General features: G+C 41.5%; 1 protein-coding gene and 1 pseudogene across 2 annotated transcripts; both read right to left on the bottom strand.

Moving 5' to 3' along the window:
- LOC110294295 (guanylate-binding protein 6-like) lies at nt 1-27,610 on the bottom strand. The gene is given in 12 exon segments (XM_021162424.2): nt 1-774; nt 777-867; nt 1,775-1,968; nt 2,289-2,391; nt 3,453-3,659; nt 4,336-4,616; nt 7,699-7,944; nt 10,184-10,380; nt 10,564-10,673; nt 23,147-23,274; nt 24,893-25,100; nt 27,537-27,610. Coding segments are annotated over 11 exon segments (1,821 nt in total). The 5' UTR covers nt 25,077-25,100; nt 27,537-27,610; the 3' UTR covers nt 1-694.
- LOC110294296 lies at nt 13,022-14,868 on the bottom strand (annotated as a pseudogene). The gene has a single exon (XR_002377931.2). The product of XR_002377931.2 is annotated as a protein MAK16 homolog pseudogene (transcript).

The raw sequence follows: 27,610 nt of genomic DNA on the forward strand, positions 1-27,610 counted from the left end.
CAAATCATATTAAAATTTATTGCGAATCTAACACAGGGATGATTAAGTAGTTTCCAGGATTATCACCATTATGATATCAGTGACTTTTCCTCTTGCTGTGATGAAATACCCTCACAAAACCAACTTATTGAACAGTTTGTTGAGCTCCATGTATCATGATAATACATTTGGTCAAGGCTGGAGAATGCATTCTGAGAGAAATCAAGGCTGGCTTTGTATGGCATCCACAGTTGAAGCCACAAGTGGTAGGGAGACTCCTTTCATCTTTCTACTGTGTCCTCAGTCCACAGGAATAGTGCTGCCCACACTTAGGATGGGTTCCCTACCATATTAACCTGAGAGAATCCTGTACAACCTATCCTGGGCTACATGGTACTCATAGGAGTACAGAAAACCTTGTTTTTTTGCAGATTCTATATGCAGTTAAATTGGCCAGAGGTGATCGCATCTGATGACTAAATGCATAGCTTTCATAGGAATGCTTTCAAAATGTGGTCTCTAAAGGCAAGCATTGTCTGTGCAGACATGTAGGAGCGGTTCTGTCTTCTGTGTGGGGCACAGATGTGCTCTAATCAGCACTTTTTATGTTTAAACCTCTCTGCAGAGTGAAAATGGAAAACAGGCAGTGTCAAAGTAACACAAAGTATATATCACAGTCTATCATTTTTACTAAAAAAGGGACCTTATACCCTTTTCAATCATTGAAATGGGAGAAAAAAGAAATGAAGCAACTTCTCTTATAATAGTATCGAAAAAGGAACCACTGTTTTTTTTCATATCCTCGATGTTATGTTTCAGTTGCTGTATCTCTCCGCCCATTTCTTGAGCTTTCTTCTTAAATCCTTCCTCAAGCAAAGCCTTTTGCTCCTAAAACAGTGAACATGACAGAGAAGTAAGTATTGTCAAGTGCTAACATTGTAAGACCTACAGTTTCAAAACTTCATCAAGGAATCCTTAGTGTATTTCTAAAAGCTTTCCCTTACCATGAAGAAGATGAACCAAAGTTAGACCTACATGTTATAAGGAAGCAGGGTTGGAACTTCATTAATCTTGATTCACTATGATTGTTTCAGCTGTGATGCTAGCACAGCTGTGAAGATGTGAACATGCTCATGACCACAAAAATGTCACTGGCCTGATTGCAGAAAGCTCAATCCATGGAGACTGTATGACAACTATATCATGCAGACAGTGGCAACTCATTGGATGACGAAGAAGCTGATTACAATTTTACTTGCAGGAGGACAATGAGAACCACTCCAATGTCCTGTGCTTCTTCAAAGAGGCTGCCTTTCTTGGGGACAGTTACAGAACCTGCAGAAACTGCCAGTTCACTGTGCCTTTCAGACTGGATATTTCCTTCAGTTTAATATCATCATAGATCATCTTGGGGAGGTTGGGGTGGGGCCATCAGGGTTGTAGGGGCATTCAGGTGCCTGATGACCTGGACAACCCAGACAGACCAGCTTCTGGCATTACTACACTACCTGGTTGGGAAGTTTGTTTAGTGAATCCTAAATAGATCATTTTTAAATATCCCAAGTCTATAAGCCAAACCACTGTAGTCATTAAAACCATGAAAGAGCAACATAAAACCTGATGTCTCCAGAGTCTATATAACAAGCAAAATTCAAAGTCTACATGAAACATAATACATTTTGTTGAGAGACTCTAAGCAATAATATATTATGATCATAATCCTCCCATGCCCTGGCTGCCAACTTTCTTCCACTGCCTGAGATATGAGGACCACCAGGAGAATGAGGGGCCCCACCTTCAGTTTCTTTTCCACCATCATGTTATGGTCTTTGATGAGCTGCTCTCTCTCCTGCTCCAGCTTCCTTCTCAGTTGCTCTAGGTTTTCCTTGTTACTTTTCTCTTGAGCCTCCATATACTCCTGCTGCTCCTTCTGCTTCTGTCTTAGCAGCTCTTGCTCCTTCTCTGCTGCCTCCTTCTTGGCACGCTCCTCTGATCCAGGAAGATTCAGGAAAGTGATGGGTCAAGTAAAATGTCTACATTCCAGAACCCAGAGAGCAATTCAATAATCTATAAGGAAGCATAGGAAACCAGACTTCCCCCTTGGCCCACACCTGGAGAGCATATTTCTGAAGGTTCTGGAGAAGACCCTGCCCAAATGGCTGACACACACCCAGAACTGCCTGTGGCTTCCAAGTTTGACATTCACAGAAATACAGAAAGCTACTGATCTTGGCATAGATTTACTCTGGCTTCTATCAGAAAGCCAGGGTTAGGAGTCTGACCTCTCCTGAGAGCCAAGAGACATGTACCTGCAATGGCCTTCTGCCCAGCAGTGAGGGCTGTGTCTGCCTGCAGGATGGAACTCTCGATGATGGCCTGTGACTGAAGAAAGTTCTGGAAGACTTCCCTTGCCTGTAGGACCAAGAGGGAGCAAAGAACCCTGGTAAATCCTGAGAGATTGAGGACCCTTGAGACTCACCAGAGTCCTCACTGTGCCTCATTGTTAAATGCCACAGTGAAGCCTGCAGATGGCCCAAGCTCTTTAGTGGCCCTGAATACTTCCTGATCTGTGGCTGCCTCCAGTAACCTCTGCTAGAGACACCTGCATCCGCTCAAATGCAGCCTGTCTATATCATGTGCAGCTGTGCATGCTGCAACCTATGATGCCTTCAGATATTTTATTCCACTGCATGATAGCATATAAGCCACTTGCTCTTCTGCTCTTGCTTGGTGTATTCATAGGCAAATCACTTTAGCTGCCCAGGCCTTCTAGTAGAGATGTGTGACTGTGCACAGTAGTGTGGGGGGGGGCATTTCTTAGTGCATTTAAATAACTAAAGAAAGGTCTAGAAGAAGTACTTACAACTGTATCACTGGCAATAACAGAGTAATATTTTAGCTATGTTATTACACTCACTACTCCATAGGTAGTATGGAGACTTATAGAGTTATCACTCAGAATACTTTGTGAGAATATTTCTAAGAATTCATAGTTAAAGGAGCCATTTTGCGCCAAACATACTCCTGGTAAAGCACTTGCATTGCAAAGCAAAGCCCTGGCTTTGGTCACTAACACCCACATAGAGCTAAAGGTGTCAGGCTACATCCTCATGCTTTTTATTCCTCTTAAGCTGTGTTGTGTATTCATGTTTTATGACATGCCCTTCCCTGTGCGCTAAGCTTCTGTTTTCCCTGCTCCTCGTCTTCCTCATATTCACATATTCCCTGCTCATCTTCACCCCATTCCCAGCATGGGAATGTTCCCAGGTCCTCACCTTCACTTCATCTCTATACCCCCTGCTCCTAATCTTCATCCCATTCCTGTGCTATTTGTTTCTCACCTTCTCCACTTTCCTACGCTCCTTGCTTCTCACCTTCACCCCTTTCCTACACTCCTTGCTTCTCACCTTCACCCCTTTCCTATGCTCCTTGCTTCTCACCTTCACCCCTTTCCTATGCTACCTGCTCCTCACCTTCACCCCTTTCCTGGGAACCTGCCAGTAATCATGCTCAATCTTCTCCCTCATGTCCATGTAGAGCCTATGTCCCCCAGGAACAGAAAATGTTGAGATATTTTCCATAAAATCCTTCGAAAGTCGATCCAGTTCTTCCTGGCAGTATTCATCAGATGCCTCTTCATTCTTCAACAGGAAAAGCACTTTTGCCTCACCTATTAATTCCTACAAAGGAAGTGTACAGAGATCTGACATAATTGAAGGAAAAGAAGGAATAAAATTCCAAGAAACATCGTAAAAGGGCCAACCTATTCCTCATGAGAAAGCATTCCAGTGTAATAAGAACTCACGGGAATGTGAAGTGCTAAAACCTGAACGCAGATGCTGAAAAAGCTGTGGAAGACCACAATAAATGTTCTTGGTGTTCCAGATCTTCAAGACCTTCTGCAAAGAGATGGGGTACATCCAACCATCTCTGGCTCTTTGTAGGTGTCACATCCTGGAATTCTAGCTTCAAGGACACAATGATATAACAAGGGGCCATAGAAGAACACTGGGCTGTAGTGAGACTCCAGTGAGAAACAGTTTCTTAGGAACAGAAGAATATAGCAAGTTCAAGGATGCACTATAGATGCCCTGGGCAGGATCACAGTCCACAAACATTAACTGGGTAAAGGATTTAGGACACTATATACTCATTATTCCATCTGTTACACATTACTAGACTGAAAGCACCTGAAAATTTTGGAAGGAGACATGTAGTCGTTCATAACTGTGTTATTCATGATACTCTGAAACATGTATCTTTGAATAATAAATGCACCTATGGCCAATGAAGACTCATCAACACTACAGTCTTGAAGGGGTAGAGCCATGACAGTTAATGACATCAACAGATTACCACCAGCTTCTTCAGGAATTGCTGATTTTCATCCTTGAAGGAATGCTCCATGAAGACAGCCATGGCTTCCTTCTCACAGGCTTCATGCACATCCAGCAGCTCCTGGAGCGTGTCTGTGGGAAGCCTCAGTCGCTGGGCCATCTGCTCACTATAGTGGCTGGCTGCCTTCTGCACAGCTACTGAGTTCTCATGCTGGGCCAGAGTTGTCACAGCATCATCCACACAAGGCACTGCTCCACTGTTGATGGCATCTACATAGGTTGTCACTAGAATCCCCAGTCCTTTGTGAACCAGAAGTTTTAAGGGATAAATAATAGGTTATAAGTGAATGGGGTCCAAGATGTCAAAACAATATTTCCAAATCTCACAACACATGCACATTCAAACACACACATACATGCAGACACACACAGACATACATACACACACATACGCACACACACACACACACACACACCAACTCCTTCAGCAATCTATCAGATTCTTTTTTGTATTGTCACTTTATTTATTTGGTTTTAAGTTCAGAATGTTAAAAAAGTTAATATCCATCTTACCTAATAAATTCAACTATCTATGAAAAGATAATTTTGCATTTAATGCTTTGAAGGAAAACAAATGCATGAAATAACAAGTCTCTGAACAACTAAATCAAGCCGGGCGGTGGTGGCACATAACTTTAATGCCAGCACTTGGGAGGCAGAGGCAGGCGGATTTCTGAGTTCGAGGCCAGCCTGGTCTGCAAAGTCAGTTCCAGGACAGCCAGGGCTGTACAGAGAGGCCCTGTCTCAAAAAAACAAAACAAACAAACAAACAAAAAAGAAAAAGAAAAAGAAAAGAAAGAAAGAAATCAAAGAAGATCTCAGAAGATGGAACAACCTCCCATTCACATGGATTGGCAGGATCAATATAGTAAAATGGCTATCTTGCCAAAAGCAATCTACAGATTCAATGCAATCCCCATCAAAATGCCAACTCAATTCTTCAACTAATTAGAAAGGGTAATCTGCAAATTCATCTCTAATAATAAAAAACCTAGGATAGCAAAAACTCTTCTCAAGGATAAAAGAACCTCTGGAGGAATCACCATGCCTGACCTCAAGTTGTACTACAGAGCAATTGTGATAAAAACTGCATGGTAGTAGTACAACAACAAACAGGTAGATCTATGGAATAGAATCGAAGACCCAGAAATGAACTCACACACCTATGGTCACTTGATCTTTGACAAGAGAGCTAAAACCATCCAATGGAAAAAAAGACAGCATTTTCAACAAATGGTGCTGGCACAACTGGCGGTTATCATGTAGAAGAATGTGAATTGATTCATTCTTATCTCCTTGTACTAAGGTCAAATCTAAGTAGATCAAGGAACTCCACATAAAACTAGAGACACTGAAACTTATAGAGGAGAAAGTGGGGAAAAGTCACATAGATATGGGCACAGGGGAAATTTTTCTGAACAGAATAGCAATGGCTTGTGCTGTAAGATCGAGAATTGACAAATGGGAACTCATGAAATTTCAAAGCTTCAATAAGGCAAAAGACACTGTCAAGAAGACAAAAAGTTCACCAACAAATTGGGAAAGGATCTTTACCAATCCTGAATCAGATTGTGGACTAATATCCAATATATATATATAAAGAAATCAAGAAGATGGACTCCAGAAAATCATATAACCCTATTAAAAATGGGTTACAGAGCTAAACAAAGAATTCTCAAGTGAGGAATACCGAAGGGCTGAGAAGCACCTGAAAAGATGTTCAACATCCTTAATCATCAGGGAAATGCAGATCAAAACAACCCTGAGATTCCTCCTCACACCAGTAAGAATGGCTAAAATCAAAAATTCTGGTGACAGCAGATGTGGGCGAGGATGTGGAGAAAGAGGGACACCCCTCCATNGTTGGTGGGACTGCAAGCTGGTACAACCACTCTGGAAATCAGTCTGNCGGTTCCCCAGAAAACTGGACATAGTACTACTGGAAGATCCAGCAATTCGTCTCCTGGGCATATACCCGGCGCTGTGCCAACTTGTAATTAGGGCATATGCTCCACTATGTTCACAGCAGCCTTATTTATAATAACCAGAAGCTGGAAAGAACCCAGATGTCCCTAAACAGATGAATGAATACAGAATATGTGGTACATTTGCACAATGGAGTACTATCCACCTATTAAAAACAATGAATTCATGAAATTCTTAGGCAAATGGATGCATCTCCAGGATATCATCCTGAGTAAAGTAACCCAATCACAAAAGAACACACATGATATGCACTCACTGATAAGCAGATATTAGCCCAGNAACTTAGAATATCCAAGATACAATTTGCAAAACACATGAAACTCAAGAAGAAGGAAGACCAAAGTGTGGATACTTTCTTCCCCCTTTGAATGGGGAACAAAATACCCATGGAAGGGGTTACAGAGACAAAGTTCAGAGCTAAGATAGAAGGAAAGACCATCCAGAGACTGCCCCACCCGGGGATCCATCCCATATACAACTACCAAACCCAGATACTACTGCATATGCCAGAAAGATTTTGCAGACAGGACCCTGACATAGCTCTCTCTTGTGAGTCTATGCCAAGGCCTGACAAATAAAGAAGTGGATGCTCACAGTCATTTCTTGGATGGAACACAGGGCCCCTAATGAAGGAGCTAGAGAAAGTACCCAAAGAGCTAAAGGGGTCTGCAACCCTATAGGAGGAACAACGATATTAACTAACCAGTACCCCCTGAGTGGGAGGAGAGGCCTTTGGTATTGCGAAGATCATATGCACCAGTACAGGGGAATGCCAGGGCCAGGAAGCAGGAGTGGGTGGGTTGGGGAACAGGGCAGGGGGAGGGAGTGTATAGGGGGCTGTATGGATAGCTTTTGAAATATAAAGGAAGAAAATATATAATAAAAAAGAAATAAGAAGGAAAGGTGTATCACATTGTTTCTATGGCTAATTCTAAAAAGTATAGGTTTGTTTAAAAACTAGTATTTATATTAGAACTGTTTAAATATTCAAATTACATTTCACTTTTGTCATTCCAAAATGTAACATACAACACATCTGCTATAAAAGTAGGTGTCAGCTTTAGTGATTTAAACACAAATTCTATAATAGATTAAGTACCTTTTTACTGGTGATTTTGTTATCATTTGAGAATTTTATACAGGAATGGTGCATCTATAGATACCAATGATATGGTCTGCATTTTAAAGATTTCTAAACTACAGTTGTAAAATATATGCATTTTCGAGTTGGAATACATTCACACTACCATTGTATATATCATTAAAAACATACATGCTAATAAGTTCAACATATACTACTCTGTACAGAAGTGTGATTTAAAAATAAAAAACTCACCATTCCCAGTGACCTTAATTCCCTCTTTGAGGGTCTTAATCTTGGCATAAGTGAAGATATAAGAAACAAAAGCCTTTGTTCCTTCCCGAAACATAGGATCCAGTTGGTTTTCTGAGATAGTCTCAAGTTTTTGTAAGAGTTCTCTGTCATGCGTTGGCCGGTCAAAGACAAAACACTTCCGGTTAGGAAAGAAACGTCTGATGCATTCCCTGGCTGAATTGGATGCTTGCATTCTGGGATTGTTGCCTAGTGTTGGAGAAAACACAAAAGAACAGGAGTCATCTTAGCACAGAGAACAGATGAAGGAGGAGCTGGTCTATGTGAAATGTTTTGCACTTACAGACTCTTTAATATATCATGCAACATTTCTTTGCATGTCAAAGGTATAACAAGTTTGTCCTTGGTACAAGTCTGATGAAATATTTCAGGAGTTATTTGATTCAGTGGAGAAGCCTATGGCTGAAATCCACAGACCTGAACATGGTGTCAAGCATAGTGTAACTGTGGTGTCCTGTTCACTGAACAACAAGAGGCTAATGGTGATTTCTGGCCTAATCACTGCTTGTAGAACAAGAGTTGTGAGGGGGAAAAAACCCACAAATAAAGGGTAATCAAGTATTAAGAATAACAACATTGGCAAATCTAAGATCAATTCCATGATTATTAAAGGAGAACAACTTTAAGACTAAACAGAATTCATTTTTGTAAAAGTCAAATATACACTCATAGAAAGTAAAAGTGAGGAGGAGAGGAGGGACTGTGGACACATAGAGGATACATAAGTCTAGAGAGCTAATGAGTAACACAAATATAGAACTTCATGAAACTGTATATGTATGTGTTGTATATGTGTGTATTGTGTAAATATGCATATCTGCTTGTGTGGGGGTGCATGTGGAAAGAGTCATTCCCCACCTTATTGGCGAAGGGTCTCTCAGGTAAGTGGAACTCTCTAATACAGCCAGTCTGGCTACCCATCATGCTCCAGAGCTCTCCTGTGTCCTCATCCTGTGCACTGGATTGAAGGTAGACTATCATATCCACCCAGCACTGAAGTAATTCTGGAGATCTCACCTCCAGTCCTCACACTTGGCTGACAGTGCTTTAAGCATGGAGGCATCTCCCAGCCCATATATTTGGGATTATTTTTTCTGAATCAATTTTAGTTGTTAGCAGAAAGTTAGCAATGTGAGATGATAGATGTATCATTTGCTCTACTGAGCAACCATTGCCTTAGTATCTACATGTGTTCTATAGTATCCAGTTCAAAGCACAAGTTCAACACGGAAGTGTTTTCTGAAAATTGTATACAGTGCTGTTAACTTTTCATCAAAAAAATATGAGGATCTCTACAATTTTGAGGCTACCCTGTTCTACATAGTGTATTCCAAGTTAGCAAAGTCTATACTGTGAGATATTGCCTTCCAAAAATGAAAGAAAAAAAGAAAAAAAGAAGGAAGGAAGGAAGGAAGGAAGGAAGGAAGGAAGGAAGGAAGGAAGGAAGGAAGGAAAGCTAGTAGTTTGGCGGACACATCTTTAATCCTGATACATAGGAGGAAGAGGAAAGAGGTATGCTGTGAGCTCCAGGCCAGCCCATCTGGTCTACATAGAAATTAACAACAAGCTAGGGCTACACAGTGACATAGTGTTTAAAACTAAAGAATAGTTTAATTGTTGAATTGAAGATGATATGTAAATTGTAAGATTCTGCCTACTCCAAAAATGCTCCACAATGAATAATTGCTCTGATTTCACGGGCTGCTCTCTACCAACTACATGTCCAATGTTTAGAGAACGCAGACAGAAAATGAGAGCAACGAGCATTCCTGAATTGGTTTGACTCACAAGGCTCCATCAGCTTCATACTCAGGCTGACAATGCCCATGGAAATGGTTTACAGACCATGAATGTAACTGATTCTGATACTGTAGCATGAATTAAAATGGGTAGCTATGAAAGTCAGACTCAGGATAAACTATAATGCCTATGGAGAAGACATAGCCTGAGAAGACACATCTGTAGCAGCTGCTTTTGCAGACAACACAATCAAGGCAGCATCAAAAACCTATGTTCCCCCATAAGGAGAATGATATATATTTCTGTGAAATATTATTTAAGATGGGCTATTTACAATAAATTCATGAATAAGAATTAGGTAGCAAACAGTTTCTTAAAGGAAGGCAGACACAAAAACAGACAATACAAATGTCTGGACTTCAGCATGCATCCATTGACTCTACATGCTAAAGTATAAACTGGAAAGAACGTCATTTAGAATAATTTTGCTGTGCTATGGGCTCTATTCTTTCCAAATGAAATTAACAGCACTTCCCAAATGTTATCAACCAACTACCTATAAGCACTTCTGCAGACTTCCATCCCATTGTGAATAGGAAGGACTCCACTGAGCATGGGAGCCACTCTGCAGATGGCACCTCTCCCGAGCCCTCCGTCCCCAGCCTTCCCACCCCAGCCCTCCCTATACCTGGGATCAGCTTCAGGGCATTCTCCAAGTAGTCATCACTTGTGATGTCTTCCCCATTTAACTTCAGCTCTAGCATGAAATCCCGAACAATCCAGACAAAGTCTGGAAAGAAACTCACAAACTCTGTGGAATTCTTTATTCCATCAGGATTTGGGGAAGACTTTGCTCTGATCAGTTCAGTGAGTTCTGTGACATAACTGGCACTTGGCTAAGAAAAAAGGACGTCATGCACATGCTCTCTTGACTCTCTTATTAAATTAATCATTCTAAACACACGGCTTTGCCCCATCAAAAGACACACAGTGACAGAGCAGGACAGCAACTCCATATTCATTCCAGACACTCAAAGAAACATGATGGCTCAGATCCCAGAAGGATACTGTAGTTTCTCCAGGGAATCGTGGCTGATGGTGTTCATGCTGTTGTAGATAAAGGTGCTGCTCAGAAGCACACCAAGGGCAAAGATCCACAAGTCATTCTTAGGATCACCCTGGAAGATATGTGAAGGAATAGGGCTGAGCAGAGCACTCCTCAGAAGGGACTTGGGCTGGCCCTGTGGCCTTGTTACTCCAGGTACTCTGGGGGCCAGAGCAGGAGTAGCACAAGACCTTTACCTGGTTAAAGAAAGTATGTAAGGTCAGCCTGAGAAACTCAGTGGAATCTCTATCACTCTGTACAGAACAAAAACTTCAAGTGAAGCAAGGACCTCAACATATGATCAAGCACTCTGAATTTCATAAGCAAGAGGAGGGGAGAATAAACTGGAAGTCATTTGCACAGGAAGACTTTCTTAAATACTTCACAGATCACACAGACTCTAAGAACAACAATAAATAAATAGTGCTTTGTAAATAGGAAAAGGTCTTTAACAATTATAGGTCTGATAGATGGTTAGTATCCAGAATATATACACAACTTAAACAAAAAAAAAACAAAAAAACTTGATAGCATGCACTGCTACAGACCTTCTGGGTCACCCTCTAGGTCCCTTGTCTGAGTGGAACGAGTCTCTGGTGCAGGTGGGCAAGGAGTCAGCGGGAGTTGACAGACAGACTCAACACAAGGGACTGTGGATCGGAATGTAATTTGTCAAATCAAGCATCAAACTTTTTATACAAAAGAAAATAGGGAAGTTGGGTGATGCAGGCAAGGTAGAAAGAGGTTACTGGATTCTTACACAAAACAAAGGAAAACAAACATGGAAAAACTGGCAGGAACCAACTGGGGTAAAACTCAATGTTAACAACTGGGATCAAAAACAGCTCCACCTAAGGTCCACTTAATCTTAGAAGCCAGGGGGCAAGGGCTTCATGCCCTTGACATAGTTCCTACTCTAATCTATTGTATAGTCCATTCCCCCCCTAGGCCATTGTAAAAACTTGTTTGTGTATGGGTGTAACTCAGCTACCTATAGTTCTAAGTATCTACTCTGGTTCCTCATTAGGTCACAAACATCCTTCTTCCTAGATATTGGTAAATTTCTGTGTAGGGCAGTGACTTACCTATCCATGCCCAAGGTTGGATCAAAGACTGCCTAGAATCTAACTTACCTATATGTCAAAATAGCAATCCTTAGGAGCACTTGTGATAAAGCAATATTAAGGGAAAGGACACAGATCCATTTACCAACTAAAGCAAGGACATTGGAAAATTCTTTATACAGGATGCCAAGGTTCTAGAAGACTAAGTTTCCATGAACTTTTCACCTTGGCACAGCACCCAGGGTTTTGGGGCCTTTTGTGCTTATCACTACTGGAGTGGATTTAGCAATGCACTTCTTGGCATCCACAATAGTGTCTGCGTTGGGTGACTGTTCATTGGATGGATCCCTAGGTGGGGAAGTCTCTGGATGGCCTTTCTTTCAGTCTCTGCTCCACACATTTTCTCCTTATTTGCTCCTGTTCTTTTGTTGGTCTTTCTAAGCCTGATACAGCTGTCTCCTGAGAGTCAGTGCCAGAGGCTGAGAAATACAGAGGTAGAGATGCTCGTAGCCAACAATTGGACTGAGTATGGTGCCCACAATGGATAAGGTAGAGAAAGGACTGAAGGAGCTGAAGGGGTTAACAACTCCATAGGAAGGACTACATTATCAACTTATCAACCCCCCTAGAGCTCCCAGGGACTAAACCACCAACCAAAGAGACACATGGAGGAACCCATGGCTCTAGCCACATATGGAGCAGAGGATAGCTTTGTCAGTAATCAATGGAAGAAGAGGACCTCGGTCTGTAAAGGCTCAATGCCTCACTGTAGGGTAATGTGAGAGTTGGGAGGAAGGAGTGGATGGGTGGGTGGGGAGCACCTTCATAGAAGCAGTGGGGGGGGGAGAAATTTTGGGGGAGGAACTAGGAAAGTGGATAGCATTTGAAATGTATATAAAGAAAATATCTAATAAAAACTGAATATGAAGAAAATAAGCAAAAATAAATGTCCCAATTTAAAATTTGGATAGAACTAAACATAGGAGCATTCTCAAATGATGAGACACAAATGGCAAAGGAACACATAAAAGGTGAGCCACTCTGTTGTACACCTGGGACACAGTCGGCAGAGGTGAGCTGCTTGCTGTTCCCTGAGTTCCACTGTCAGGCTGAAGGCTCTGCATGCCTCCCTGCAGAGTCCTATCAGCAGCAGGAACATCCAACTAACTCCCAGCACAACCAGATGGCTAAAGGACAGCATAAGAACACAACCAGAAAGAGCCAGGGCAATATGGCACCACCAGGGCCCAGCTATCCCACCACAGCAAGCCCTGGATACCTTAACACAGCCAAAGCACAAAATGATGACTGTAAACCCAATCTTATAAAGATGACAGAGGCTTTTTTTTGTGGTGTCTATGTGTATTTATATGAAAATCAAAGACTAATTTCTCATTTTTACCACAATTAGAAGTCTCCAGTTTAAAGGAACATGAAAAGAAATCCACACCCCAAAATATGTAGAGCGTGGCTTGCTGTTTTTCAGTTTGTTTGGCCATTGCACAGCAGCCCTTGCGTTGGTCTGTTTTCCAGCCAAAGGTCCACTGAGGTTGTTTTGACTAGAATGAAGGAGGTTCTTCAGGGCCAGCCCACTACTTACAAGCATGGGACAGTTTTCAGTTAACACCTGTTCTGATGGAGGCACCCTCCCCTAGGGCCATGCAGTCTCTATCTTTTGAGTATGTGACAAAAGAATAAAGGCTGTGGGGAAACAGGCTTTACAGAAATCAATGCCCGTTTGCTCTCATGTTTCAGGGTCTTCTGGCTAAAATTGCAGTATCCTGTGAAGACAGCAGAGTGGTGAGCTGCATCAGGAAGGTACAGCAGGGCTCTGCACATTCTCCTGGCGATGACACTGAAGATGGCTAACCAGCAGGAAAGGCTGCTCTCCTTATCCCAGATCACACGGATGGAGTTATGGGGGTAAAAATCCATTTTTGTATTAAAATATTATAAGTTGAAATTTTTATCTCTTCCATTTGTCCACATAAGAAAAGCTGAGTAAGAAAAAAATTGCAATCCTGACATTTCTAAGTAATTTAGAAATATTTACAGCCAGTGCCATTCCAGCTCCAGGAATTCATCTGTTAGATTCCTTGGGCTCAAGCTGTTGCAGCATGTGTTATAAAAATTCGCCTCTCAACTCAAGGCTTTTCATACTCACTCCAGATTTCGGCTCCACTGAAGTGACATAAATATTAACAATATAAATACTTTAGGAAACAGAACATACAAGAGCACAGCTGCCAGTGTAAAGGGAACTCATGTGGCTTTGACTTTGGCCATGGGCTCTGTTTCCTGTTCATACTCTATTTCCACATAGGCCCGTTTTTTCCGCAAAGGTCCTTTCAAGGGTGCTTTGCCTTTGTGCTTAGCCTTATGAGCCTCTTCTTCATTGGAGGATTCATCATCCTGGTCTTCCTCACTGTCAGTATTCAGTTTATCCATATCCTCAAAGTCACTCAGGTCACTCTCCTCCACCTCCTCATCTTCTACAAACTCTCTTTTCCCCACATCCTCTTCTTCGTCTTCATCTTCATCATCTTCTTCTTCATCTTCAGAGTCACTTTCTGCTTCCTGTTTCTCTAGGGCCTTGTCGAAGGCATGGATGGGGAAGTTGTAGATGTCGCCATACGTATCTTGTTGAAGTCTCTCCAGCAATTCCTTCTCAATAGCATTGTCCAACTGGGCAGCTATTAATGCTTTTTCCTCTCTTCGTTTTTCCCTTCGTTCAACCTTCTTACTCAAAGGAACAAGCTTCCTCTGTCGTTTCAGTGTAAGTTTTCTGATTCGAATCAGGTACTGGGTTATCTTGGTAAACCTCTGCTTACATTTGTGTCTGATAAAGCGGGGCCAATAGATCAGATTTTCATCTATTTGTTCCAGTGCTTTTTCATAGCTTTTACTAAGCTGGACCCGTTCCCAGAGACGCCTGGGGAAAGCTGCCCGCTCTATAACCTTCATGTACAGGTAGCACTGCCCTTTCTCTTCTTTAATGGTAGCATACTGACTATTTGCCAGGGGACAGGACGACCGATTGCACAGACCAGTCAGACTGTATTCATTTCTGCAAAAGCCCTGAGTCTTGGTTCTTATTTTGAAAGAACAAAATTGCTTGTTTCCTAGTGTATTCCAGATTACGTCGTCCGACTGCATCGTGCCGGCGGCTCAGCTCGCTGCGTTAGCAAGGACCAGGGAAGCAGCCACGCTTCTTCCGCGGAGCCACTTCCCGACAGAGGCTTTTAAAGAGGAAATGAGTAAATCCCTTAAAGGAATATAGGGAAATAGAATCAAACAGGAAATGAGTAAAACTATTCAAGACATAGAAATGGGAATAGAAGCAACAAAGGAAACACAAAGGGACAGAATCCTGGAGATGGAAAACTTAGGGAAAAGAACAGCAAAAGCAAAGGCAAGCATCACCAATAGAGTACAAGAGAGGGAAGAGGAATCACAGGTATAGAAAATTTAATAGAAGAAATTGATACATCAAGAGGGCCAGATAGTTTTCATGCAGAGTTCTTCCAAACTTTCAAAGATGAGCTAATACCAACACTCCTCAAACTAATCCACAAAATGAAAACAGAAGGAACATTGCCAGACTCACTTTATAAGAACACCTTCACCCTGATACCTAAAACACACAAAGACCCAAGAAAGTAAGAATTCCAGACCATTTTCCCCTAGTATCATTAATGCAAAAAAAATAATCAATAAAACACTTGAAAACCTAAGCCAAGAACATGTCAAAAATGTCTTCTACCATGGTCAAGTAGGCTTCATCCCAGAGATGCAGGAATAGTTCAACATACAAAAAATCCATCAATGATATACATCATATAAACAAACTGAAAGAATAAAAATATTATCAGGTCATTGCATGCTAGAAACAGCCTTTTGCAAAACCCAACATCGCTTCATGATAAAAGTGTTGGAGATATCAGGGGTATAAGTACCATAACTAAACACAATAAAGACAATATACAGCAAGCCAATAGCCAACATCAAAATAAATTAAGACAAACTTAAAGCAATTCTACTAAAATAAGGAACAAGGCAAGGGTGTCCACTCTCCCATATCTATTCAATAGAGTGCCTGGAGTTCTATCTAGACCAATGAGATTACTAAAGGAAATCAAGGAGATACAAATTGCAAAAGAAGATGTCAAAACAACATTATCTATAGATTATATGATAATATATATAAGTGACCCTAAAAATTTCACAAGGAACATACAGAGCAGATAAGCACTTTCAGTGAAATGGATGGGAAGAGGGTTACCTACAATAAATCAGTAACCCTCCTATAAACAAATGATAGACTGAGAAAAGAAACAGGAAAACACTACCTTTCACAATAGTCTGACAGAATATAAAATATCTTGGTGTAACTCTAACCAAGCAAGTGAAAGGCCTGTATGACAACAGTGTCAAGGTTTTGAAGCAAGAAATTGAAGAAGGTATCAGAAGATAGAAAGACCTCCAATGTTCATGGATTCCATACGGTTAAGGAAGTGAAAATGGCCAGCTTACCAAAAGCAATCTACAGATTCAGTGCAGTTCCCATTAAAATTCTAACACAGTTTTTACTATACCTTTAAAAAACCATTCTCAAATTCATATGGAAAAACAAAAACCCAAGATAGTGAAAAGAGTTCTGTACAAAAACGAACTTGTGGAGGTATCACCATTCCTAATTTCAAGCTGTACTACAGGGCAATTGTAATAAATCGACATGGCACTGCCATAAAAACAGATTGATCAGTTGAATAGAATAAAAAACCCAAAAATAAATCCACATACCTACAGACACTTGGTTTTTGAAAAGGATTTCAAAATCATAAAATGGATAAAAAGAAAGCATCTTCAAGAAAAGGTGCATTTAGAAGAATGCAATTAGTGTACAAAACTCAAGTCCAAATTGATCAAAGACCTCAACATAAAACAAGACACACTAAATCTAATAGAAGGAGGGATTATCCTTAACAAATTGGTTCAGGAGACAACTTCCTAAACAGAACACCAATAGCTCATGCAGTAAGACAAACAATAAATGTGACCTCAGGAAACTCAAAAGCTTCTGTAAGGTAAAGGACACCATCAATAGGACAAAATGGCCCCCTACAGAATGAGAAAAGATCATCACCAGCCCTACATCTGACTGAAGGATAATATCCAAAATATATAAAGAGCTCAGGAAATTAAACAGAACAAACCAAATAACCTAATTTAAAAATGGGGTACAGACTTAAGTAGACAATTCCCAACAAAGGAATGTTTAATGGCTAATAAGCACTTAAAGAAATGTTCAATGTCCTTAGTCATCAAGAAATGTAAATCAATATGATTCTGAGATTCTATCTTATACCAGTCAGAATGGTTAAGATCAAAAACAAAATGGATAGTAAATGCTGGTGAGGACATGCTATAAGAGGAACACTCCTCCCTTGCTGGTGGGAGTATAAAGATGCACAACTATGTCACAACTCAATATGGTGGTTGCTCAGAAAACTGGGTATAGTTCTACATCAAGACTCAGCTAAAGCTCTCATGGGCATATACCCAAACGATGATCCAGTATACCACAAGGACCCTTGCTTGACTATGCTCATAGCAGATTTATTCAGAATAGTCAGAGACTGTAAACCACCTAGATATTCCTCAAACAAAGAATAGATAAAGAAACTGTGGTTGGTTTATACAATGGAATACTATTCAGCTATTAAAAAACAAGGCATTATGGAATTCAAGTCAAGTGGATGGAATTAGAAAACGTTGGAGTCCATGGAATCATCTGACAAACTACATGAACACTGCTCTCAGTCTGACAGGATAGTTTATTGAGCATATGGCCCCGGACTGATCCAGGGCCTTGGTCCAGATTCAGAAACTAAATCATGATCCCAAGTTGGGTCCTACAGGACTTTTTAAGTCTAAGACCTAGGAACATCTGTGTGCATGTTATTCCACTAATCAGGATTTAGGAATAGGGGGAATTTCTTTAGGATATATCATTGGAGCCTGGTGCAAAATGGAAGACTTCTTTTACCAGCAGGGCTTCCCCTTCTCTGACATTGTCTGGAGATCCCTATTCTCCACACCCTCTACCTGGGGCAGGTTGAGCAATCCTTAGCAGACCTACAAAATTCCTTTCTGTCCCATCAAAACCCACCCAGCAAATACCTGGGATTCCTGACTGCCTCTCCATGAAATGTGGTAATCAAAGAACTTTACACCTTAGCCAATAATTTTCATTGTCTCTGAAAACTCCTTCCCACTCTTCATGGCCCATATATACCGCCTGGTTCACCCTGAATAAAGTGTATGCTTTCCAGCCCATCCCCAACTTGAATAATGGTATGTGTATAAGCTAAAATTGTGTAAGAAGTATTTCATCGAAGACCATCAGAGAAGGCCTTCACCTAAAGAGCTCCAACATTAAGATCCTTGGAGAAGACCTTCTTTTCCCATGCCCTCACTCCCAGCCAGTCCAGGATCCTGCAGAACTCCACCCATTCTGAACTCCCCTTGATTTTTCCAGCCAGGTGTGCAAGTCTGTACACACTGAGGAGGATCAATCAGAGGACATGGAACCACAGCTGTTCCCATAGAACACCCCCACATTTAACAAAATTAAGGTTTAGCAAGAACAGCAACACACATCCTGATTTAAAATAAACTATCAGGAAAACGTTGTGGGGAATTGCAGGCTGGTCTTCAGTCTAGCTGAGGTCTGAACCCCGATGGTCATAATTCACCTACATGATAAGGTAGGCGTTCCCTCATGCTCCTGGAACTCTGGCCCCTGCCTAAGGTACCACCTCCGACAGCCCCCACAAGAGATGCACAGTCAGTAGTCACATAAGCCATGGCCCAAGCTTCTGACCTTCAGGCTAAACTTCTCCCCAGTTACCTATCAACAGTGAAGACCATAAAAAGGGGTGCTCAGCCCACACTTTGCTCTCTTATTCCTTTGTCCTCTCACCTCTCTCTTCTCTCACTTCTCTCTCCTCTTCCCTTTCTCTTTGTCTTCTTTCCTTTCTTCTCTCTCTTTCTGCCTCTCTCTGTCTCTCTGTCTCTGTCTCTCTCTTTCTCTCTCTTTTTTCCTCCTTTCTTTCTTCTCTCTTTCCCCTGCATTTCTATAATAAAGCTCTAAAACCATAGAGTCTCTGCTCTGCTCCTTCAAGTTCCACTGTGCACTCTGGTCAGTGTTGGGAAGTTCTTCCCTCTTCCCTCTCTCCCACAACTCTGGTGGCTTTAGCAAAGTAGCTCTGGGGGGGGGTGTCCCCAGGCAGGACTGCCCCTTGACCACCCGCTGACGAGTGGGATAGAGGAATGCCCACCCAGGGATGAGTGGATAGGGTAGATAGCAGCCCTCCCACGCCTGACTGACCAGAGAATAGGGAAACTCTGGTGGGGTGTGGGCATCTTTTTCCTTCTGTTCTTCACCAGGGCCCCAGGGTTCCCCCTTTTTTATTTTGTTCCCAACAAAAAGTAATCAGAACAGTATGGTTTATATGAAAAACTTTCTCAAAGTGCTATTAACACATAATACAAGAGGAACAAAAGGAGATGGCAATGGATACTCCCTGTCTTGGAATATCATGGTGAATCCCATTTGCTTGTACAATTAGCATGTATCAATGAGTATTTTTAAAGTATGATAATAACAAAAACAAGGATATACACTAATGGGGCAGAATAAGAGACCCCAATGTAAATCCATGAATTAACTGTCCACTGATCTTTGACAAGGTGTCAGGAACACACAATGCAGGAATACAGTGTCTTCAACAAAGAATACTAGGGAACGAGGGCATTCATACACAGACAGCAAAATTAGATCCTATGCACATAATAGCAAAAATAGAGATGAAAAGGCAAGATGTGAGACTTTGCCCAGCAACCCCAACAGTGTAGAGATTCAAACATAGTGAGAGCAGCACCCAACAGCACAGCCACAGCACTCAACACTCAAGACGTAGACTCATCATGAAGTAGGTGTGGATAGAGAAAATGTAACAAACATGTGTAATGGACTCTGACATGGACATAGGAAGGAAGGTAGGATAGAAGGAAGGAGGGAGAGAAGGAGGGAAGAAAGGTAGGAAGGAAGGAGGAAGGGAGGGAGGAGGAATGAAAGAAGGAAGTAAGGAAGAAAGAAAAAAGGAAGAAAAGAAAGAAAGAGAGAGAGAAAGAGAGAGAAAGAAAGGAAGACAGAGGAGAGGGAGGGAGGAAGGGATGGAGGGAGGGATCAAGGGAGGGAGGGAGAGAGAGAAGAAGGAAAGAAAGAGGACACATGGGAAGACATGAAGCAAAAAGAGACAGGTAGGTAGGAAGGAAGAAGGAAACAAAAAGGAAAGAAGGAAGATGCACAGGGATGAATGATAGACAGGAAGAAAATAAAGAAAGGAAGGACAGACAGGAAGGGAGGGAGGGAGGGAAGGAGGGAGAGAGGGAGGGAGGAAGCAAGGAAGGAAGGAAGGAAGGAAGGAAGGAAGGAATCCTGTGGTGGAAACGTGTGGATGAGCATAGAATGCATCTAGGAAAACAGAATGACCAGGTTCAGAAAGGCAAACGCCACAAGACCCAACTCACATACAAATCTTAAAATATTGAACAGAAATAACACAGGGCTGTTTACCAATGTCCTGAGAAGGGCAGAATTTCAGAAGCAACTAGAGAAAAATCTATTCAGTTACCTAATAAAGTTAACAGAAAGCATGAAACATTGGGAAGAAAAATTGGGTTTCTAGTTATTAATATTATAACAGCAATGTTAGCCATGACACCAAAAAGTATGAGAAACAAATTCAAAATTTGACAAGTGGGGCAGAACCTGACCAAAAAGCTTCTTGCCAGAAAACAAAATAACCAATCAACAATACAGAACAGAACGGGAGAGCAATGTCTGCAAACCCCATGTCCTCCAGGGGACATTCAAACATATACAGCCAGCATGCAACCCAACAGCAAAACAAATCCAATACACCTCATAAATATGAGGAAGACCTTGAACATATGTTTCTGAAATGAAAGCATACAGGTGGTTGATAATTTTTGAATGGACTGTGAATAGCATTGACCCTCAGGGAACTGGAGTCAAAATGAGAAGTACATCATCACCATCTTAGGGCTGCTGCCACTAAAAAGAAAATAGATAACAAGTTTTGAAGGGAGTTTAAAAACAGACCCTGTGCACTATTGGACAGAACACCAATTGGTATAAACACTCTGGGTTGTGTTAGAACATTTCCTAAAATAATAAAAGTAAAAGTCTTTATGATCCAGAGATCCCATTTCTACGCATAACTAATGGTTAATCTTCATTGTTGACAGGATGGAACTTTACATCAAATCTCTGGTCATTTCTATGAGGGGTTGTCTAGATGATGTAGCATGGGGAGACCCATCCTAAAGAAGAGTGGTCCTATGCCATTGACAGAGTCTCCAGCTAAAGAGAAAGGAGGAAGAGAACTGAACACAGCTGTCATTCCTCGGCTTCACAGTAGTAGAGGAGATATGACCAACTGCCTCCTGATGACTGCCTTGATGGACTCTTCAAGAATCTCTTAGTAAGCATCACCGGTCAACAAAAAAAAACAAAAAACAAAAAACAAAAAAAAAAAACAAAGCCTACAGCCAATGAGCTGAGGCAGGAAATAGGAGGTGGGGCATCTGGAAGTGAGAGAGTCAAATCTGGGCACTAGTCAAGGGATGTGCCTGGAAATCTAAGGAGGAGATATATGTTAACCAGCTACTTAGCTGAACTCAAGTTAGAATTAGGGCAGATACTTCCTGGGATGCTGAGGAGAGGGATGGAGACGAGGACAGGTAAGACCAGCCATGTAGTTGAATGCAGGTTAGAATAATAGAGACAATAAATTAAGAGCAAGTTGGAGAACAAGCTTTGGCTTGTAATCCAAGCATTTATTAATAAACAATTAGTCTCAGACTTGTTATTTCAGGGAATAAAGAAGCCAGGAGAAAACAACTTGGATTATTTTATATAGGCAATATGTCTGGGACACCACACTCATGTAGATTGTTTTGTTGTTGTTGTTGTTCATTGGGGTGGTGCTGGTGATTCTTTTACAGCTCTCAAGGACTAAACCACCAACGAAAGAGTACATATGGAGGGACCCGTGGCACCAGCCACATATGTAGCAGAGAATGGCATTATCTGAAATCAGTGGGAGGACCTTGGTACCTTGAAGGATCAATGATTCCCAGCTTGGAAGAATACCAAGGAGGTGAGGTGGGACCAGATGGGTGGGTGTGAAGCACCCTCATATAAGAATGAGGAGAGGGAATAGGATAAGGGAATTGCAGGGAGGAAACCGGGAAGGGGGATAACATTTGAAATGTAAATAAATAAGATAAACAATAAAAAATTTAGAATAAATAAATAAATAAATAAATAAATAAATAAATATGAAATTCCAGCATGCCCTCCCTAAGGACTGTTATAACTTTTACCATTTATTTAAAAAATGTAAATCTGAGAGTTGTTCAGATGTCTGAATGGAAAGAATACTTGCTGTTCTTCCAAAGGACTGGAGTTTGGTTCCCAACATCCATGTTAGGCAGCTTCTAACTTTCTATAACTCCAGCTGTGGCCTCTGGCCCCCATGGATCCTTGTACTCACATGCATAAACCACAGGTAGAAACATATGCTACACATAATAAAAATAACAAAAATACATTTTTCAAAAATACAACCCCATTATCCCCAACCCCAAAATGTACCCTTTCTATCTCAGAAGACAGGTCAGAAGCCATTCTTCACCCACACAGATGGACAGATGCCACCCACCTTCTCAGCAAAGCATCCTTACACCTCACTGCTCCTGGTAGAAGTGGCACTGTGCTGCCTGGATCACCTTTCAAAACAGAAGGCCTTGTTCCTCTAGCAATGAGTACTGACAGGTAACAATACTCACAAGCCAGCAGTTTCAATGACAGAGGCTTCCAGAAAAGACTTTCAGGAATAGAGAGGCAACAGGGATGGAGACCCAGCATCCTTGACCAAACATAGGCTAGCTCAGAAGTTCTAGCCACAGCTCTCCCTCTGGAGATTAACAGAAAGAGGCTGGCCCATGATAGCTCTTGCCTATTTCCCTACGGATTCTTTCTAATTCCTGGATTATATCACAATAAACCCACATGGGATTCTTGGTGATACTAGGAACTTGTTTGGATGGAAGAACCTTTATTCTGTTCACTAAAATCTAACTACTATTCCTTAAACCCAGCAATTTTAACTGTTGAATAAACTTCTATTAAACAGAATCAAATCATTCACAGAAAGAGCAAGAAATAAAAGCATGCTTTGCCTATTAAGATACATGTCACTTTATCTGAGAGTGAAGTCTAAATAGAGCACTCTTTATCTCTCTGGTTGCAGTTCAGTCAGAATTCACACATAGAACATAGTTAGATAACAAGGGCACCGAAGGGCCAGCCTGAGCCTCCTCCTACCTTTTCCACATCCCCCAGGCCCTCAGTGTCCAGGAGGACCAGGGTGTGCTCTGGTTTGGTGGGGTGTGGCACGCACCACATCCAGATGCCCTTGGTCTGAGATTGCACAGTGGAGCCCAGAGGGAATCCTGCAGGGAAGAGACGAGGAGGAAAGTCAGGATGTGAGTGTCCTGTACAGGCAGCCTTGTGTGCTAAAACCTCAGTGCCAAGCTGCCAGCATTATTGTGAGAGATTCTGAAGGTTTTAGGACTTGAAGCCCAGTGGAGGATGCAGGTAACTAGAGAAGGAGTTTTGAAGGTTATAACTCAGTCTCCAGTCTCTTCCTCAGTTTCTGCCTGCCTCTTCTATGAAGCCAGTCCCAAGATAAATGAACCAAGAAATATGGAGTAAAATCTAAGTCAAGATAAGTGCCTCCTCATTAAGGTTTCTTCTTGAGTGTTTTGGTCACAGCCTTGAAAAAGTACAAAGAGCGAGCTATGCCCATGAAAATTGGCTGTAGCAGCAGAATGGAAGGAGTGTTGTGAGTACCTTAGCACTTGAAATGGTGCCCCATCTCCCCTCAAGAAGGTCTTCCTATATACCTCATGGTTTCCAAGCTATAATCAACATTTAATCGGAGAATGAAGCCATACAAGGGCTCCAGATGGAAACAAAGAGGCACCCATAAGGCAGAAAACATGGATCTCTCTGGCAAATGCAGGGAGTTTTTGGAGAACCCACAGTTGTACACACCTGCAATTCCTATAGGCAGGACATACATGGGAAGGTTGCTGGTAGTTTGAGAGACAGTAGGACCCCATGGCTTGAGACAAGCCCACCAAAAAGACTTCTCAAAAAAGAAAGAAACAAAGAAAGAAAGAGAGAGAGAGAGTAAGAGAGAGAGAAAGAAAGAGAAAAGAAAATAGAAAACAAAAAACAACAAACACAAACAAAAATGAAGCATGCAAACAAACAACAACTGCACAACACCCAAAGGTACTTTTGCAAATAGTGGGGAAATGCATGGGCTCCAAGACAGAGATAAGAAAAAAAAAATAGAAAAAGGAAATAGTCACCATATTTCTGCATTCAAAATGATTAAATACAGAAGTGTGCATCTATAAAAGGATATAAAGTCCTTTTCAAAGTTTTTTCAAGGCTTATTTATTTCTAAATAAATGATTCTTAAGATTTACTTATTTCATTTTAATAATATAAGAATTCTGCCTGTCTGTATGTATTGCAACATGTGCATGCCTGTTCCCATGAAAGGGGAAAAAAATAGCACTGGATCCTCTCAGGCTGGAGTTACTAAAAAATTTAAGTCACCATGTAGGTGCCAATAGCCAAACTTTGCCTGCATGAGCAACCAGTGCTCTTAGCCACCGGACCACCTCTCCAGTTCTACCTATCAGTGACTTTTAAAGCCTTAAGTATTCAAAGACTTTCTATCCTGATGGAAATATCTTGTTGAGAAAGGAGAACCTGCTTTAGGAGACAGGGGACTGAGGCCCAGGATCCCATTGATCAGGGCATCAGAAAAGTCCTCATCTTGAGCACTCAGAAGGGAGATTTTCTTTACCAGAATGGAAGGGAAGAGCACAGGAGAGATTATTGGGGAGCAGTAATGAAGGGATTCAATTTAGCATGAGAGGGTGGCTTTGCTAAAAAGGAGTTCTGCTGTCTATTGTTATAATTGGGAATAAGAATTAAGAAAATGTGACAGACACAGTCAAACCTTTGGCTGGTAGGCAGCATGCCACTCACCGTGATTCTGTCCCGCCAGACAGTTCATCAAATAGGACTTCCCTGTACGGTACAATCCAACAATAGCCACGACTACCACTGGCTGAGAAATCTTCTCCAGAATCCCTATGGCTTCCTGGTTCACGGACAGATGTTCATTGTGGTTTTCCACAAGACAAATGGGAGCCATTTGTGGTTGGGTCATAGCAATCTGCCAACGTAAATGAATCTATGATAGGAGAAAGAGTTAAAAGTCATTCTCTGCCTCACTGACAGCCAATGGCTCAGCGTCTAGGACCAATCCCTAGGTGACCTTTGTAGGTTTCCTGTTGGCATTGTGTAGCTTCATCTGGCAGCATGTAACCTCGAATCTGCAGTCCAGATGGCCTCCTTCTCTTCATTATTCTTCAAAGTTCTAAAGAAACGTTTGTAACACATGGGCTGCTCTCATCTATAAAGTTTTAATTCAGTATAATAAAATCTAAACCATAGTGATCTTCATCAAGGTGAACCCAGGAAACAACCAGCAAAGTGGCAGACTAGTAGTCTCACAGGCCTTGGTATATCCATGCATAGATTTCTATATGGCTGAAAATATGTAGAAATTGTGAACAATACCAATTAATTACACTGAGATGTGCAGCTGAATAAAAGGTGGGAATTACATGTGTCCTTGTTTGACTTTTTACTGCCTACCTCCACCCAACCTGACACAGGTCCTGTCAGCAGGAAGCAACACAGAGCTTGATTGCAACAGGCTGACCTGGGGCTAACCTGATCTCAGTTTTACCTAACTTGTGTTTCAAGTAGGGATTGTTTCTTGAGCATGAAAACAAAACCTCAACATGAGCAAATAAATAGAGAAAACAGACTTTGTAAGAGTAAGAACTGTTGTGCACAAGAGCATTCTATAAAGAATGTAAAAAGGCAACTCCAGAATGGGTGAAGACGACCTGTAAATCACATGTGTAATAAAGTTCCTTTAGAATTCATCACAGACAACTCAGTTCTAAACTGAGAAAATTGCTGAGGGGATATATCTGCAGAAAAGGCCTGCAAGCATACAAGAGTACACAAGATAATATTCAATATTGTTAATCGTCTGGCACGAGAGAACTATAGAATTTAAGAAAAAATTATTTGAAAAAGATTCAGTGTCCAAACAGGGAAGTACCGTTGTGAATGGTTTAGTGTCTTTAGTTCTTAGGATAGAATGTCAATCAGGCTATATTAGGGAAACATTGAATGCAAAATAAAGAAACTTTTCTTTACATGATTTCTGCTTTGCCAGGCTGAAGAACCTGGTGTCAGAGTCTAGAGTCACATGATCATGTGTGATTTGGCTTCTTATAACTCACTGAGGCTGAGGCTTGCTTTGGGCTAACAAATATATTATTTGAAATTAATTGTTTAGTTTTGCTGATGTTTGCAGTTTAAGCACGAACTAGGTTATTTTAAGAGCTACATGGTATTGTTGCTCAATAATTCTTCAGACCCTGTGACAAACATTGAGGAAGTCCCAATCAGACCACAAAACCATCACTTCATACCCACAAGGACAGTTACGAGGCAATGCAAAAATGAATACATGTAATCTGGAATTTGAACAACTCATGTGTCTGTCTTCTACAGCTAAAAACACAGAATATTCCCTCAGGGAAAATGGTCATGGCTTCTGAGAAGATGAATAGTTACATATGATCTAACAGCTCTTCTTTGATTACAACACAAACAAACTAGCAAACAAGGACTTGGATGGACCTCTGAGCTGTATTGTTCATCGCAGCTGTGTTTACAATACCCACAATGTGGAAACAGCCCAGTCTCCCACCAACAGATCACCAATAGATGCATACATTAACACAGTCTGATAGCACACACAATAGAATATTATTCAGCCAGAGAAGGGAATAAAATTAACTACTTTACACTACCTTGTAGACCTTCATAGACTTAAAGCCAGCCACAGACCCCTGCAGGTCAGACAACACATAACCTGCCTGCCCTGCTCTGCCCCCAGTCCCAGATGAGACTCAGGACATTATGCCAAGGACAGAGAATGTGTCAGTCCCCAGAACTCACTTGATTTCACAAGACAGTCTCTCTGCAGCTTAATCCCTTTAATGAGATAAGAAGAGCAGCCCAAACAAAATGCACAGAGCCCATGGGATCTCTATAACCCCCCCCAAAAAAAAAACAAAAGAAAAGAAAAGAAAACAAAAACTAAATATCAAGAGACAACTTTGCTATCCACTTATTAAACTTAATAAAAAGTACGTCAGGAAGAAACTAAGTTTATGTCCAAATAGATGTTTGCCAAGCCCTTTTGCTGAATTTTCTTCACAAGGTTCCTCCAGAGAAAGACATTCCTCTGCCTCTGAACCAGGGAAGGTGTTGCTGCTGTGGTCCCAGCTGAGGCAGGACCAGGGCTCTTCCCATAGTTTGTCTAACAGAGGAGGGCAGCCAGGAGTGTCAGGCTGCCACTTTGTATCTGTCTTTTATCAGAGGATAAAAAATCTGACCTTCCTAGACCTAAAGCCAGCCACAGCCCCCTGCAGACCAGAGAGCAGACCACAGACCCCTTTCCTCAGTTGCCACTTTGACTTGGAAATCAGGCTGAGGTCCAGACTAAGTTGCTCCTTAAAGAAAGGAAAAGTAAATATACCTGGTCCCACAGCACAGGTCCAAGTGCAGTTCTCAGCTGCTGCTGCCTCCTCAGGCTCACTTCTGCTCTCCTCC

This window comes from Mus caroli, chromosome 5, assembly GCF_900094665.2.
Source record: "Mus caroli chromosome 5, CAROLI_EIJ_v1.1, whole genome shotgun sequence".
NCBI lineage: Eukaryota > Metazoa > Chordata > Mammalia > Rodentia > Muridae > Mus > Mus caroli.